The sequence below is a fragment of the Alosa pseudoharengus genome, unplaced genomic scaffold, assembly GCF_046254945.1.
Source record: "Alosa pseudoharengus isolate Yale_2024_CS ecotype anadromous, Long Island Sound unplaced genomic scaffold, YU_APseudo_1.1 YU_APseudo_1.1_scf_2, whole genome shotgun sequence".
NCBI classification, from domain to species: domain Eukaryota; kingdom Metazoa; phylum Chordata; class Actinopteri; order Clupeiformes; family Clupeidae; genus Alosa; species Alosa pseudoharengus.
The window spans coordinates 33,680,754-33,693,972 of NW_027468663.1; the positions used below are offsets into that span (position 1 = coordinate 33,680,754).

The following is a 13,219-nucleotide window of genomic DNA, read 5'->3' on the forward strand; positions in this document are numbered from 1 at the left end:
TACAAACACACTCACACACTTATGTAAAAGTGAAAAAAACTCCTACCTTACAGATATACAGTAGACAGTAGTGGGTAGTCAAAATATCCACTGAGGTAGAAAAAGTATGTGTGCCAGAGGGAAAGACTTCTCCGAATCAACCTCTGCAGAAGGAAATGTTTAGTGTAATTTCTCACTGACTGGGCTGGTCTGTGAACCTGTTCTCTTTGTGTGAGTATGTGTGTGTGTGTGTTCCCTGCCCTGAAACTCACCAAACCAGAATGCAGCCTCCCTTCCCATCGTTCTAAGTGGAAATGCTATCCTCCCTGACGTGCTCCCTCCCTCTTTCTCTCTCTCTTTCATTCTCTCACTCTCTCTCATTCTCTCTCTCCCTCTGTGGATCAGAGCCAGGTTGGCATTCCGTTCCTTATTCTTGGAGTACACCTTTAAAAACCTGTCTTCATCCTCACATTTCACCTGTAGTCATTCATCTCAACGCTCTTAATTGGACCTAAAGGCAAAAACTACAAAACTAAAGCAAAATAATCTCTCTCTCTCTCTCTCTCTCTCTCACACACACACACACAATTAGTACTGGCTAAAGTTGTTAATGTCAAACTTGACTTATGGCTGATGGAAGTGTTGACTATGTAAACATAGACATGAATGAAGTTGTGTATGGTGTGAAAGTGTCCAGGGTGCACTTCCCATTTGACTCTTCTGAGAGGTGTCATATGAGATGGGTGAGGGGCGGGAGGCAGTGGCCAAAGGAGGAGAGACTTCCTGTTCCCCATTTAGTAAGGCAAGCTGAAAGGGACACAATTGACATATATCCACTAATTTGGCAGTGATCACTCTCCAGCACTCAACACTCTTAAACATTGTGTGTAGAATAATAATACTACAGTATATATATACATATACATATATGTAAGCTTTTACAAACTTTCTTAAAATAATAATATTATCTGTTACTAGCAAAAAAACACTCAATAAAGCTTCATTGTCTCAATAATACACTATGTTTATGTTAGCACATTAATTAGTTGTTGTCTATACCAGCATGTAGTTAGTTTATTGACTGTAATCTAAATCTATCAGTCCCATTTGTTCTGTATACAAACACATGTTCTGAAGTAATGTACATAATGTCATAACATGTAAAGAATTTCAACATAATGTAAAAGTATACAGACAACACTGGGTGTAGGCTACAGGTTGTGGTCATGTTCATATTTGGCCAGGTTGCCTGTTTGTAAGTTGCCTACTGGAAGTGATAACTCTAAGTGACCACTCAGAATTATTCAGATAGCCCATCATATTGACCTACAGACTTCAGTAAGTGTTGATAACCAAAGGTCTTCCTGGTATTCAGTTGTATTAATTAAAAATAAAAAAAGCAAAATGAATGTATTAATTTTCTCTGGAAATGTTCATGGGAGTTTAACCTCACATGGTATTTTCAGACCAACCACACACACACAAACTGGAAATAAAACAGTGGGCTTTTAAAAACAAAAACAAAGCAGTTGAACCTCTCTAAATGATCCGGAACACCGCCTACAAACAAACCACCCACTTACTGTATCTCACCTTTCATTGGGAAAGAGAGAATGGATCCCTCAGTATTGTTAACAATAAGCTCAGGTTCATCCTCCAGCCAGAAAACAGTCTGTCAATGTTTTTGGTTTGGGACTGGAAAAAAGAATGAGATTCCTTTTGCCCTCTATAATGTGTGGCATGCCACAAGTAAGGTGAAGGTAATTCACCAATAGTATTACTTTAACACTACTTTCCTAAAATAGAATACACAATTCATTAATAGATGAAGTAATTAGTTAATTTCTTTAATGACCCCTATTCTGAATTTATTAACCTCCTAGCATGGAAATCCATGACACAGCACTGCTGCTTTAACCACATTTACTGAGTCACCTTACTTGAACGTCCATGCGAGTATTAGCTGCTGTAGTATTAGAGGAATACTGCAACCTTGTTAAATTGAAAGTCAGTCTTTTAGTACTACCCTTTGTGAGTGGTCTTGGTGTGCCATTGTACATATCTGATGAGGAGTGAGTAGCAAACTTGGAGAAGAGGTGAAAAATGAAAGTGTGTACAGGGAGAAGAGAAAGGCGGAGGTGAGAGGTGGGGAGACGGGGGAGGGGGGGGCGCCTAATGAGCTCTTTGGTTCCTGCGGATTTGAGGGATCTGACCGTTAGAATGTTAATCTGCCCAAATCAGAGAAGTAGGAGACACAGAGCAAGAGGGGAATATGGAGGGAGGGGGCTGTTGTTCCCATACACTCGCTGTTCTTGGTACCAGCTATCCTGTCAACATCATACATATGACCTCTACCCTCCCTCACCACACTTCACACGGGCCACAGACTTTAACAAGTTTCTCTTATTTAAACAGTAACAGTACACACAGACACCCATGACACACACACACACACACACACTTGTCCTTGTGAATGTGTAAACATGTCCCCAGAGTGCACCAAAGTCAGACAATGGTTGTGTTATCAGCGTGTTGCGCATGTGCCTGCGAGAGTGTGTGTGTTGAATGACTTCCTGATGAGTGAAAAGCTGCAGTTCCTCACACTGGTCAACCAACCAGCCCAGCCACACACACATGGACACACTCTTCCCAGCAGTGAGGGAGTCATATGCCGAACTGAAACAGTGTGACAGACTTGTTAGAGCAAAAAAGCTACCTCAAGTGTCAAGGTCAGACTAGAACAGATTGAACAGATCGAAATCACGCTGGGCACGAATCTCACAACTGCCAGAAAAAAGGCCAGGAGTTAGTGAGCCTGTAAGAGTGTGTGTGTGTGTGTGTGGTCACTACCAACTGCCTCTAGTGTGATGTTGAGCCTCTGGTTCATTAGAGGGGCTTAATGGGGACTGGGGAAATGGGGACACGTGTATGCATTGCTTCTCTGTGTGAGAGGGAGTTTTTCCCATTCCCGGTGTGTGTGCGTGGCTGGTTGGTGTGCTCTATTGTGTGCTTGTATGCACTCTCCCCCAAAAACTGCTCTGTGTGTCTGCATATGTGTCTGTGTGTTTAATGAACAATCACATATTCTTCCACAGCAGCAGAGATTAGAGGTTTATTACAAAAATTCCACATGAGCTTATGGCGTCAAGAACTGCGCACACAGACGCACACACACACGTCTCAACTAATGTCTGAGATAAGCCACTTAACCTTGATGTTAAAACTGTGTATGCTAATATGAACACACTGGTGTCATTGAGAGCAACACCCAGACTAGTCACATAAGTCAGAAACAAATGACCACTTTCCTTGACCACTCAGGGAATGGTGTCCACATTTCAGCAATACCTTCTCAAAAGTGGGGGTCATATATGTTTGGTATAGAGTATAGTTTGGTATTGATAAAAGTCTGCTACTGCCAGTACGATCATGGCATTTGGTTCTGTGCATTGGCCAATCTAACTAAAGATAAATGCAGTTTCCCTAGTGTCCACTGTTTATATTTGATATAAGAAACAGCATGTAGAAAGTGATTGAGGATAATCTCATTAAAATGTAGAATAAATGTAGAATACCCAAGCTCAAAGACAAAAGCAAACAAATATGCTCAACACTCTGAACACTCTGACTGTGTGCTCATGCATAACCTGCCTGACCTTTGCTAACAGATCAGTTGAGTTTGAGTTGAAGTATAAGATAACCAAGGGCGCCCTCTTGTGGCTTTAAGGTAAAAACAAAAACACTGTCAGTTACCAGACACTAGACTAACCCTTATGTGTCAATTCACACAATTTTAACACACATTTATGTCAACATTTTAAATGTATCAGCTGCGTCTTGATACAGCTAAAATATATCACATAGTATAACTTTAAAAAAAAATAACATTACTTTACAAAATAGAGCTTCAACGTAAGCAGATTTATTTTGCACATACATCAAAATTCATATGGTAGTAGGATCAACACTGTAAATACAGCAATTAAAATGTGAATCAAAAATATTTACATTTACTTACATAATTATTTACATCAAACAAGTAAAGTGCATCTGGCTTCCCTCAGTACATTCTTAATGTGTGAGTGATGGCACATCTCGCATACATACGTGTAAATGTATGTAAGTCTTTCATATCCTCATGACTTAGCTCTGCAAAGGAAAGGCCCGACTCAGAACCAGCTCCAGTCTGTTTCTGCCCAGCGGACAAGCCTCTAGCACACACACCAACTTCTGATTGACCAGCCGAGTTTTAATGGCCATCAGGTCCGCTAGAGGAGGAACAGGACATGAACATCACCAACACAGTTACACTGGTCTAAATCTCAGTCATGCTCTCCCACACCATTACAAACACAGTTACACTGGGCTAAATCTCAGTCATGCTCTCCCACGCCATCACCAACACAGTTACTGTACACTGGGGTAAATCTCACAGTCATGCTCTCCCACGCCATCACCAACACAGTTACACTGGGCTAAATCTCACAGTAATGCTCTTCCACACCATCACCAACACAGTTACACTGGGCTAAATCTCACAGTAATGCTCTTCCACGCCTTTCACTTTTAACAGCTGACTGGTCCTCAGTTTCCCATACTAACTCTAGCATCTCTTATTTCAGTGCTCACCTGGGCTAGGGGGTGGGACGTGTGGTGAGAAGCCACCATGTGATAGGATGCTCTCCCAGCTGTTGGCATGATGGTGGGGGAGTGGCCTCCAGTGATTGGACTCCAGGGAAGCAGGAAGGAACAGGGCATTCACTACAACCCCGTCAGAGAGAGCTACACACACACACACACACACACACACACACACACAACAAACTTTCAGAATTCTGATTTCTACACAGGGTTGTCTGAGCACTTCTAATTACAACAGAGCGACAACAATTATTTTAGCTTGCATCTTTAATGAAACAGAAGACTAATCCATCCAGTGAAGTTGTCTCTTAAAAGTTGCAATCTGTGATTTCAGCTCAACGTTTTTGTCAAATACAGTGAATCGACCCTAATGGTCTTCTATCTGTCTGTTCAGTGTGTGTGTGTTCAATAAAGCTTCAGAGTTTGTGCAGTCCTGGCTCTAAACAAACATAGTGGCTTGGATGAAGCCATAAACAAATTCAGCGAATCAACACGTTGAAGGGTGGGTGCAATCTGATTGGCTGCTGGGCATAAATATCAACAATATATCAAAAATTGCAAACTCAGCCCTTCAAGGTTTCTGGAATACCTCGCAGCTGCAGTGTGTAGTGGCCTTTGTAGAAGGGAGCAGGGCTGAAGGACTCAAGCTCCGCAAACGGGAGGAGCTTCTGGAAGCTATTAGGCTGAAGGCCTGTGGCACTGGCCTGGGCGTGTCGCCGCCGGTAACAGAAGGTGCGTGGGATAGTTTCCATGGCAGCTCGAGAGAGGCTGAAGGAGCAGGCTGGGCTGGTATCCGCGGTGACGAAACTGTTACTATCGTCGTCGTCATTACCAGCATCATCTACATTTTTATCATCTCCTATGAGAAACTCCATCGCACTATCGAATAGAGACAACCCTTTGGGGGAAAACGAGAGAGAGAGAGAGAGAGAGAGAGAGTGAATGGAAAATCAAAGGCTCCATATGTTGTTTATATCAGGTACACATGTTTTATATCTAACTACAATTTGAAATTGGGGGATAGGCAGACACGGTAACACAGCAAAGCTCTGCTATACAAACATCAATCATCCACTGATGATCCCAAACCTGTTAAACAAGACCACTCACCACTGTCAGAGATCTCCTCTGAGTCAGATGAAGGTAAAATCAGTCTGAAGACGACACGTTAGAGGAAATGTTAGACACACACACTCGTACATACATAGTAGATCAGATTTTGTGCAACATGTGGACTAATACCACACACACCTCTTCCTAGGAGTTCCAGCTGTGATGGGGTTTGGCCTTTTCTGCCCTCTAGGTGACCTACATATCAAAAACAAATATTAGCACATCAACAACGCGTCTAATTAACATTAGCAATTAAATTCATTTTCTTTACACAAATGCCACGGCACAATTCAGAAAAAGTGAAATATTCACACCCAATTGTTCCAAACACACACTCAAACACACACCGTTTCACTGGCTGAGGCTCTACTGGTAAGCCTGGGCTTGTAGGAGTGGTCAAAGGAGGAGGCGACAGGACACTAGTCTGTCCATCATCCTGATGGAGAAAGAGAGGGGAAGGCTTGAAGTGAGGATGGATCAAGGAAGATTTCAAGGTCACAGACGACATGCAAATAAATAAATACTGTACTTGACAGTGACATACTGTACATTCTGCTATCACAAAAGGCAAAAAGAAAAAGAAATGTCAGAACTAATGACATGTATCCCTAGAATGTGCCTCTAGCAGATCTGGTTAGACGTTTAGCTTTCGTCACTTACTCCATTTAGTACTTTCAAGTAATTATGCATCCCATTCTAGCACACACAAGGCATTTGCAGTTAATTAATGATCAAGGCAGTGAGACCAGCCGAACCAGGCGAAACACACCACTGATATAAGGAATCAGTAATATCTTGACAGTCCCATCTGCTTCATGGGCCTCTGTGTGACTGAGTAGTGTATGCTGTTCTTCCTTCTCTCTCGCTGTCCGTACCTGATGATGGTACTCCACAGCACTAACGGTGCACTGGACACAGAAGCGCTGAGACTCTCTGTACTGAAGGTTCTCACACAGCCCTTTCAGCTCTTGTCCACTGATCAGCCCAGGTTGAGCTGCAAACACACAGAAACACACATGTGGCAAGTGGAGAACAGCATTCTAAGCTGTGCTTTAGTTTGGGAACCCAATTTGTGTGCTTTATGCTTTAGTTCATCTGTGTGCTTTATGTATGGTATGGTATGTTTCATTCATTCACTTGTGTGGTTTATACTTTTAATTCATTATATTTTGTATGGTGTGGAGTGATGGCATTTGGCCTTATGTGATTGAGCACTGCATGTTGAGGATGCGCTGTGGACATTTCTATATCTGCCACTTTACAATTAGGGCGCCACGTAATCCCAGACAGCTGTGAGTACCTGGGACACAACCCCCTTCGCCCAGCGTTGGCGGTGTGCAAGACTGTGTGTGGGGCTTGCGCTTGTTCCAGTTGAATTAAAACACAGGTGCAACTGAGGAACGGGCAGAATGTGAAATGGACTGAGAGGGCACGGACGCAGGGGAGAGCGCAGCAGCAGACACCGGGAGAAAGCGGACTTGTTAGAGGAGAATTTGTGTGGACTGTGGTGGTGTCTGCTCTGAGGGGCTTGCCGGTGGACAAGGCAGCGACAGAGCGCACATCGACGAGAGAGACACGAGTGGAACGAGATGGACGGGCCTATCTGAGCTAAGTAAAGGAACTTCGTCCTGCTCGCATGCATTTGTGTGAGTGAGACCTGAAACTCTGTGTTCGCGACTGAGGGCTTTATTTCTCTTCTTTCACAGTGGTGCAGCCATTTAAAAGAGTCTGCGGAGCGGTGTAGGAGAGTACATTGGATGACTTCACTGGACCCACCGCCCATTGTCTCTGCTGCCGTAAGTAGGTGCACTCACACTGTCGGACCCAGAGTTTGTCATTGTGAACTGTCGAGATTCAAAAGACTATAGTGGCTGTGTATTTTATTAAAATTGTTAAACTGCTGAATCAGTAGTCTGCCTTTTCCGATCAGTGGAGAACTTTAATGCTGTGACATACACACACAAAAATGGTTTGTCTATTCTATTCACCTTATTCCGCACGCAAACAGGGGGGGCGCCATCTTTGCCTGCTTTGTGTCCGAAGTTCCCATAGAGCAGTATATCCATTGTAATACATTGATGACTGGCATCATAGGTTATGGGTCATCCTAAAGCTAGGAACTTTATTTAGGATTTTAGGACTTTTTTGTAATACACGTTTCCTATCTGAAGTTAGGAGAACACTGACTTAGGAGCGGCTGTTCTGTAATGACTTTCTAAACATAGTTGCCAAGGTTACCAAACAGATAAGATAGGATTTGCGAGTTAGGAGTTTCTGTAATACTCCCCACAGTAAGTGTTTGGTTTTAGCATTTTAGACAGTTAATAATCAGATAATGCTTTGGGTTTACTATTGACATATGCAGCGGTGGCCTCTCAGCCTATCATCTACCCCCTCCAGAGGTGATTAGCCTTGGGTGGCGAATTACAATATTGCCATCTGACCTCCTGATAGCATTTTTCGTTTCCTCCCAAGTTAACTCTCCCCCCTCTTCCGCCGTGTTATCCCAATGAAGCTAACTAGCCCGGAACTAGCTGACCGGAAGATTGAACACAAGGTGGAAGAAAATACATTTCTGAAATGGGCGTGGTGGAATAAGGTGAATAGTGTGCCAAAAATCTGTGTGTGTGTCTAAGGTCTCCAAAGGTTTGAATGAGACACAAATCACCAGTTGTCTTAACTCTAATAAGGCTAAAAAAAAGACTACCAAAATACCAATGGCAAAACATTTAAGTATAAGAGCTTATTGCTTATTTGTGTCCCCGCAAGAAATATAAACATTTTACTAGTAGACCACAAAATTGGGGAATAGATACTTACAGTTCATATCACTGATATGTGCATTGTGTATATGTGTTTATTTAATACCTTTTCGTTCCTCCATGAAGGTTTTGAGTGAAGCTGGAGGAGGTGGGTAAATGAAGCTTCCTCCAACCACAGACCGCTTCATTACATCGCCTTCATCTGTCTGATCAAGCCACTGTAGGAACTGTCTGAATGGGTGAATCCCTTTATACGGTATTGTAAGAGGGCAGCCAGTTCCTGCAATGAGTCAAAACACTGCATGTATGTGGCCAATCAAGCTCTTTCACACATACATGCATACATGAAGGATAACAGTGAGATATGTCATTGTCAAAAAGTTTCCTGACATTTGGGACATGTTCAGGACATATCTGTGTGGCACTGTTCAGGTGGTTACCTGTACAGTACACCTGTGTGTACTGAGTGTTGGTCAGGTAGTAGAACTGTGATGATCCGCTCACCAACTGGAGTCTGGTGCAGACAAACACAGCCACTGAGAAAGAACCAGACGGCATTACCAGTAGCGCACTGTAAAACTCTGTTCCTCCATTATCACTACCCAGCATCAGAGAAATAACAGAAACACAGAACAGTTAAAGCATGCAGAGGGTTCCACTCACTAGGTTGGATCGTGCTGTGGACATCAGGCTGAGATGTAGAGTACAGCTTCACCATTACTGGATAATCACAGGACCCATCCTCCAACTGGATCCAGCGGAAATGGTCCATCTTACCCTCTGTCAATACATTGAGCAGAAAAAAGGCAATACTGTAATTCTGTTATAGTGTGAAGGTTACGGGAATGACAGGCCATGCTAAGTGTAATTGTCAACCACAATATAGCTCTATTAGTATGCACACAGAATATTGTGATCAACATGTCAGCATCAATGTCAGAGTTTATAAGATTACCCTTGTTCTTGACGCACTCTGGCCTGCCAGTGAAGATAACCAGGCCCACCACGTCGCAGATGCTACCATGGGGACGACTCTGGAGGTCTGTCCTGGGAGATACCACAAATGGATAGAATCAATGAAAGCAGCATTTTTCACATGTTAAGGGTTAAAGCCAGGGAGCATGTGTCCTTTCGGGTACTGGAACTATAAGCTAGCTTAACATGTTCACAGATATGTGTACATCTCTGTGTGTAGAAGAGTGTGTGTGTACACATACCCCTTACAAAAGTCATGTGGTACATCTGGTAAATGCCACTCAGGAGACACTGGTGACACTATGGAAATTATGGAACTCGGGTGAGAGGAGTTTAAACTGATCTCTGTGAGAGAGAGAGAGAGAGAGAGAGAGAGAGAGAGAGAGAGAGAGATGTAATGCCAGCTGTTAACGCATAACATGTTGAGTGAAATCGTATGGTTATGAACTTTCTAGGTTAGTTTGTACAATTGATCTGCTCATATTCCTTTATTTTTGTTATAGAGCAGTAAGTTAAAACATGCATTACTTTCAAGGTATGTCAGACAGTATGATGCTCGCTCCAATTAAAGACAGTGTTATAAAGAATAAGGCTATTTGTTTTTCTATTGTTGAGCATTGTGAAATATAGGTCAGTGATGTGTATTTGTATGGCAGCCAGGCACGCTGGCCAGTGCCGAGCTGAAGAGAAGCCGACCACTGTACCAATGTCTGGCTCTGGGTTCTGGCCAATGCGGTGGCTGAAACTCTCCCGCACTCGGAAGCGGCTCAGGCGGAGCACCATGCCCGGATGCAGCCGCCGGTACCACTCCATACACATGGTGTTCCACAGGACCACCGACACACTAGCTGACTCATCTGCCACCTGCAGCTCAGCCTAGGGGGGGGGGGGGACAAGTGCACATCTCTTATACTAAAAGTATAATGCAAACTCAGAGGAAAGAATTGGCAATTGATGTAGATCTGTCATGACTATGCTAACTATCAACAAAACCTATAAAATATTGCTGTGTAGTGTGTGTACAGGTGACGCTATACAGCTCACATGTAGGAAAAGACATCTTACCCTGTATGGACATAAACAGTTCTGCTCTGCTTTGCCATAGTGTATCAGTCTAGACTTCTGCAGAATTCTCACACGGACATCACCACGGATTCGTGACCCATCGCTCAGAAAGCGCTGGCGCACCTCCCGGAGTGAAACTGGAGCACGAGATGCTGAAAATACAATTGGGACATTATAAACAATAGTTCAATACCTGTGTAAAAAACCTATGTCAACACTATGTGTGTATGTGTGTGTGTGTGTGTGTGTGTGTGTGTGTGGGGGGGGGGGGGGGGGGGGGCTGGAGAGAGATAAACGTTGCAATGCTATTAAAAAAGTTGTTATGCTGGTTTGTTTTTGTGCTTACAGTCATGCTAATTAAACAACGTTAAATCAAATTGAACTGAATTATGCTAATTTTGGATGCATGGCTATTTGCCATATATTGTACTCCAAGTATTATCTATGTAAACCTCATGTTTAAATCTTCTTTGGCAATGCAAACATATTTTCATGCTAATAAAGCTCACTTGCATTGAAATTGAATTGAGAAAGAGAAAGAAACCATCTACATTGACCTGTCTACCCACATGTACTCCGTTCATTCATGTCGTCAGGTGGACGGTCGCGCCACATTTCTCCAGAAAAGTCGTAGTCATTCCAGAGTGGGAGATATGTGCTTCTCCGTGCTCGCAATGGGAGGAAACTGGGTTCTTCCCCAGCCCACCACGGGAGAGATTTTACATTAACTTCGGACAGCGCGAGCAGGGCAGCATCTTCTGACTGCTGGTCTAATTCCAGGTTTGTAACGAGAATATCTGTATTGCCTTTATCAGTATTTTGTTCCACCAAGAATTCCACATTTTTTAGAATACTACCACAACGAAATAGTTTTTTTACAATTAGATGATTCAATCTTGGTTCGATTGAGACGCGAATCTTACAGTCTCCATCAGTCAAAGTGGCATCGTACAAGCTGTCTGAGGCGTGAATACTTCCCTGGAAAAATACCGCGAAATTGGCGTCCTTCATGTAACGATCTAATGAGAGGACATACAGAGGTTCTTGACATGTCCTGTTCTGCCCTGTGCCTACACGTGTAATGCTTAATTTTCTCAGAGTTCTCTGCAACGCACAGCTTGGCGGCTGTGCAGGTATAGAAGACGCCATTTTCAAACAATATTTCTTCAAATGTTTAGTATCTTTGGCTAAAGGCAAAAACGCTCGACATTGCCATCTACTGGGTTGGAAACACAGTGCAAAAATATCGACCTTTATGTTTTGATAGCATAATCTTAGAGATTGTTGTTGGGGTAGAGTGGCATTCTTAGAGATTATGTCCTAGTCCCATACTTCAAATTTGCTTGATCATCTTGTCCAAGAACGTTTCAGTGTGTTCACTTATTTTAATCATGAATTCTTAATCTACAAGTGATGCATCAGTCTGCATCTGCACTTGTCACATCACCACATGTTTGCAGTGGAAGTGCACACTTGTTAGTGCAGTGGCCCCCAAACCTTTTGTATCTAGCCTAATGGCCCACATGAAAATCTCAAAAGTGTTCATTGCCCACAACCATCCAGATAGTGGTATGCATAGTAGTAGTTGTAGTAGTAGTAGTGCATTTCCAGGGTATGTTTATTTTAACAATCATATGTTTGTGCAGTCATGGAAAAGAAAACTGTCACTATTATTTTGATTGATTGATTTTTTTTTTACATCATAACAGCTTCAAATGCTCAATAACTGCACCCTTAGGCCTTTATGCTTATACCTTTTCGACTAAGACGCTTCACAATTTTACATCTATACATTACATAAACAGAAAACACACAAGGTACATAGACAAGACAACACTAGAGAGGTGGACAATGAGAAGAGAAGGGGAGTCAATTTAGCAGGAAAAGTTTTGAGGGCCTGTTGAAGGATGGTAAGGTGTCTAATGTGGTCGGGGAGGGCGTTCCAGAGGAAGGGTGCAGCAGCTGAGAAGGCCCTGTCCCCTGTCACCGGGAGCTTGGTCCGCTGGTCTTGAGAGTGCGTTTACATCAATGGACCCAAGGCGGCGGGTGGGGGTGTGGCGGATGAGTAGGTCAGAGAGGTTAGGAGGGACTAGGTCAGGTCAGGGGTTCCCAACCTTTTTTGGCAGGTGACCCTATTTTGATCTCACAAAACTTTGCCGACCCCCATCATTCACAACATCTCTGTTGTAACACCCAGTCGAGAGTGGTAGCCTACTTTGATTTCCCCCAAATGTCCTATCAAGTTAATTCGTTTGGCTATCTTTGCACGTGTGGTTGTTTTGCTACTTTGTTTGGGATGGTGATCAAGCATGATTATGTCAATCAAGCATCTCATGCAGGCTGTCTAAGTTTATTTTTTATGTAGCCAGATTGTAATGGAGGATACGATTATATATTTTTATGTAATGTACTGGTCAATTGTAAGATACCCAGTACCATTTGAATTTCAGGCGACCCCACATGGGTTCCTGACCCCAAGATTGGGAAACAATGGGCTATTGAGGGCTTTATAGGCAAGGAGAAGTATTTTGAAGTTGATCCTGTGTTTGACTGGGAGCCATTGGAGGTTGTGGACGACTGGGGTGGTGCATGTGGAGCGGGTGGAGATGAGCAGGTGAGCAACTGAGTTCTGAGCGTATTGAAGCTTATTGGTGTTTTTTTTTGGTAGGCCGTAAGGAATGCTA

The 13,219-nt window shown here is 43.1% G+C and overlaps 2 protein-coding genes across 7 annotated transcripts in view; both read right to left on the reverse strand.

The window, feature by feature from the left end:
- Nucleotides 1-524, reverse strand: part of rbm47 (RNA binding motif protein 47) — a 21,106-nt gene extending 20,582 nt beyond the window's left edge. For 2 of the 6 annotated variants that reach the window (XM_076294723.1, XM_076294722.1), the window contains exon 1: nucleotides 47-521. The gene's annotated coding sequence lies outside the window, so the exon portion shown is untranslated. Of the gene's footprint in view, nucleotides 1-46 lie in introns of all 6 variants that reach the window. The other 4 variants (XM_076294719.1, XM_076294721.1, XM_076294720.1 and 1 more) reach the window with 4 other exon arrangements.
- Nucleotides 525-3,917: 3,393 nt separating this feature from the next.
- LOC143135247 (RPA-related protein RADX) lies at nucleotides 3,918-11,636 on the reverse strand. Its single transcript, XM_076295965.1, has 15 exons — nucleotides 11,105-11,636; nucleotides 10,536-10,687; nucleotides 10,175-10,346; nucleotides 9,713-9,815; nucleotides 9,451-9,542; nucleotides 9,159-9,275; nucleotides 8,936-9,031; nucleotides 8,602-8,775; nucleotides 6,609-6,727; nucleotides 6,081-6,169; nucleotides 5,872-5,928; nucleotides 5,731-5,774; nucleotides 5,210-5,518; nucleotides 4,609-4,761; nucleotides 3,918-4,247 (listed from the first exon to the last, which is right to left on the reverse strand). The coding sequence occupies exons 1-15, from the start codon at nucleotides 11,544-11,546 to the stop codon at nucleotides 4,123-4,125; spliced, it is 2,244 nt and encodes a 747-aa protein (XP_076152080.1). The 5' UTR covers nucleotides 11,547-11,636; the 3' UTR covers nucleotides 3,918-4,122.
- Nucleotides 11,637-13,219: the final 1,583 nt, after the last annotated feature.

Excerpts from the sequence above, each read along its gene's own strand:
- LOC143135247 (XM_076295965.1), bottom strand. The coding sequence starts at position 11,546 with ATGAAGGACGCCAATTTCGCGGTATTTTTCCAGGGAAGTATTCACGCC. Across the intron at positions 10,688-11,104 it reads CATGAATGAACGGAGTACAT|CATCTCGTGCTCCAGTTTCA; the intron begins GTGGGTAGACAG and ends TTGTATTTTCAG. Across the intron at positions 5,519-5,730 it reads AGAGGAGATCTCTGACAGTG|GGTTGTCTCTATTCGATAGT; the intron begins GTGAGTGGTCTT and ends TTTCCCCCAAAG.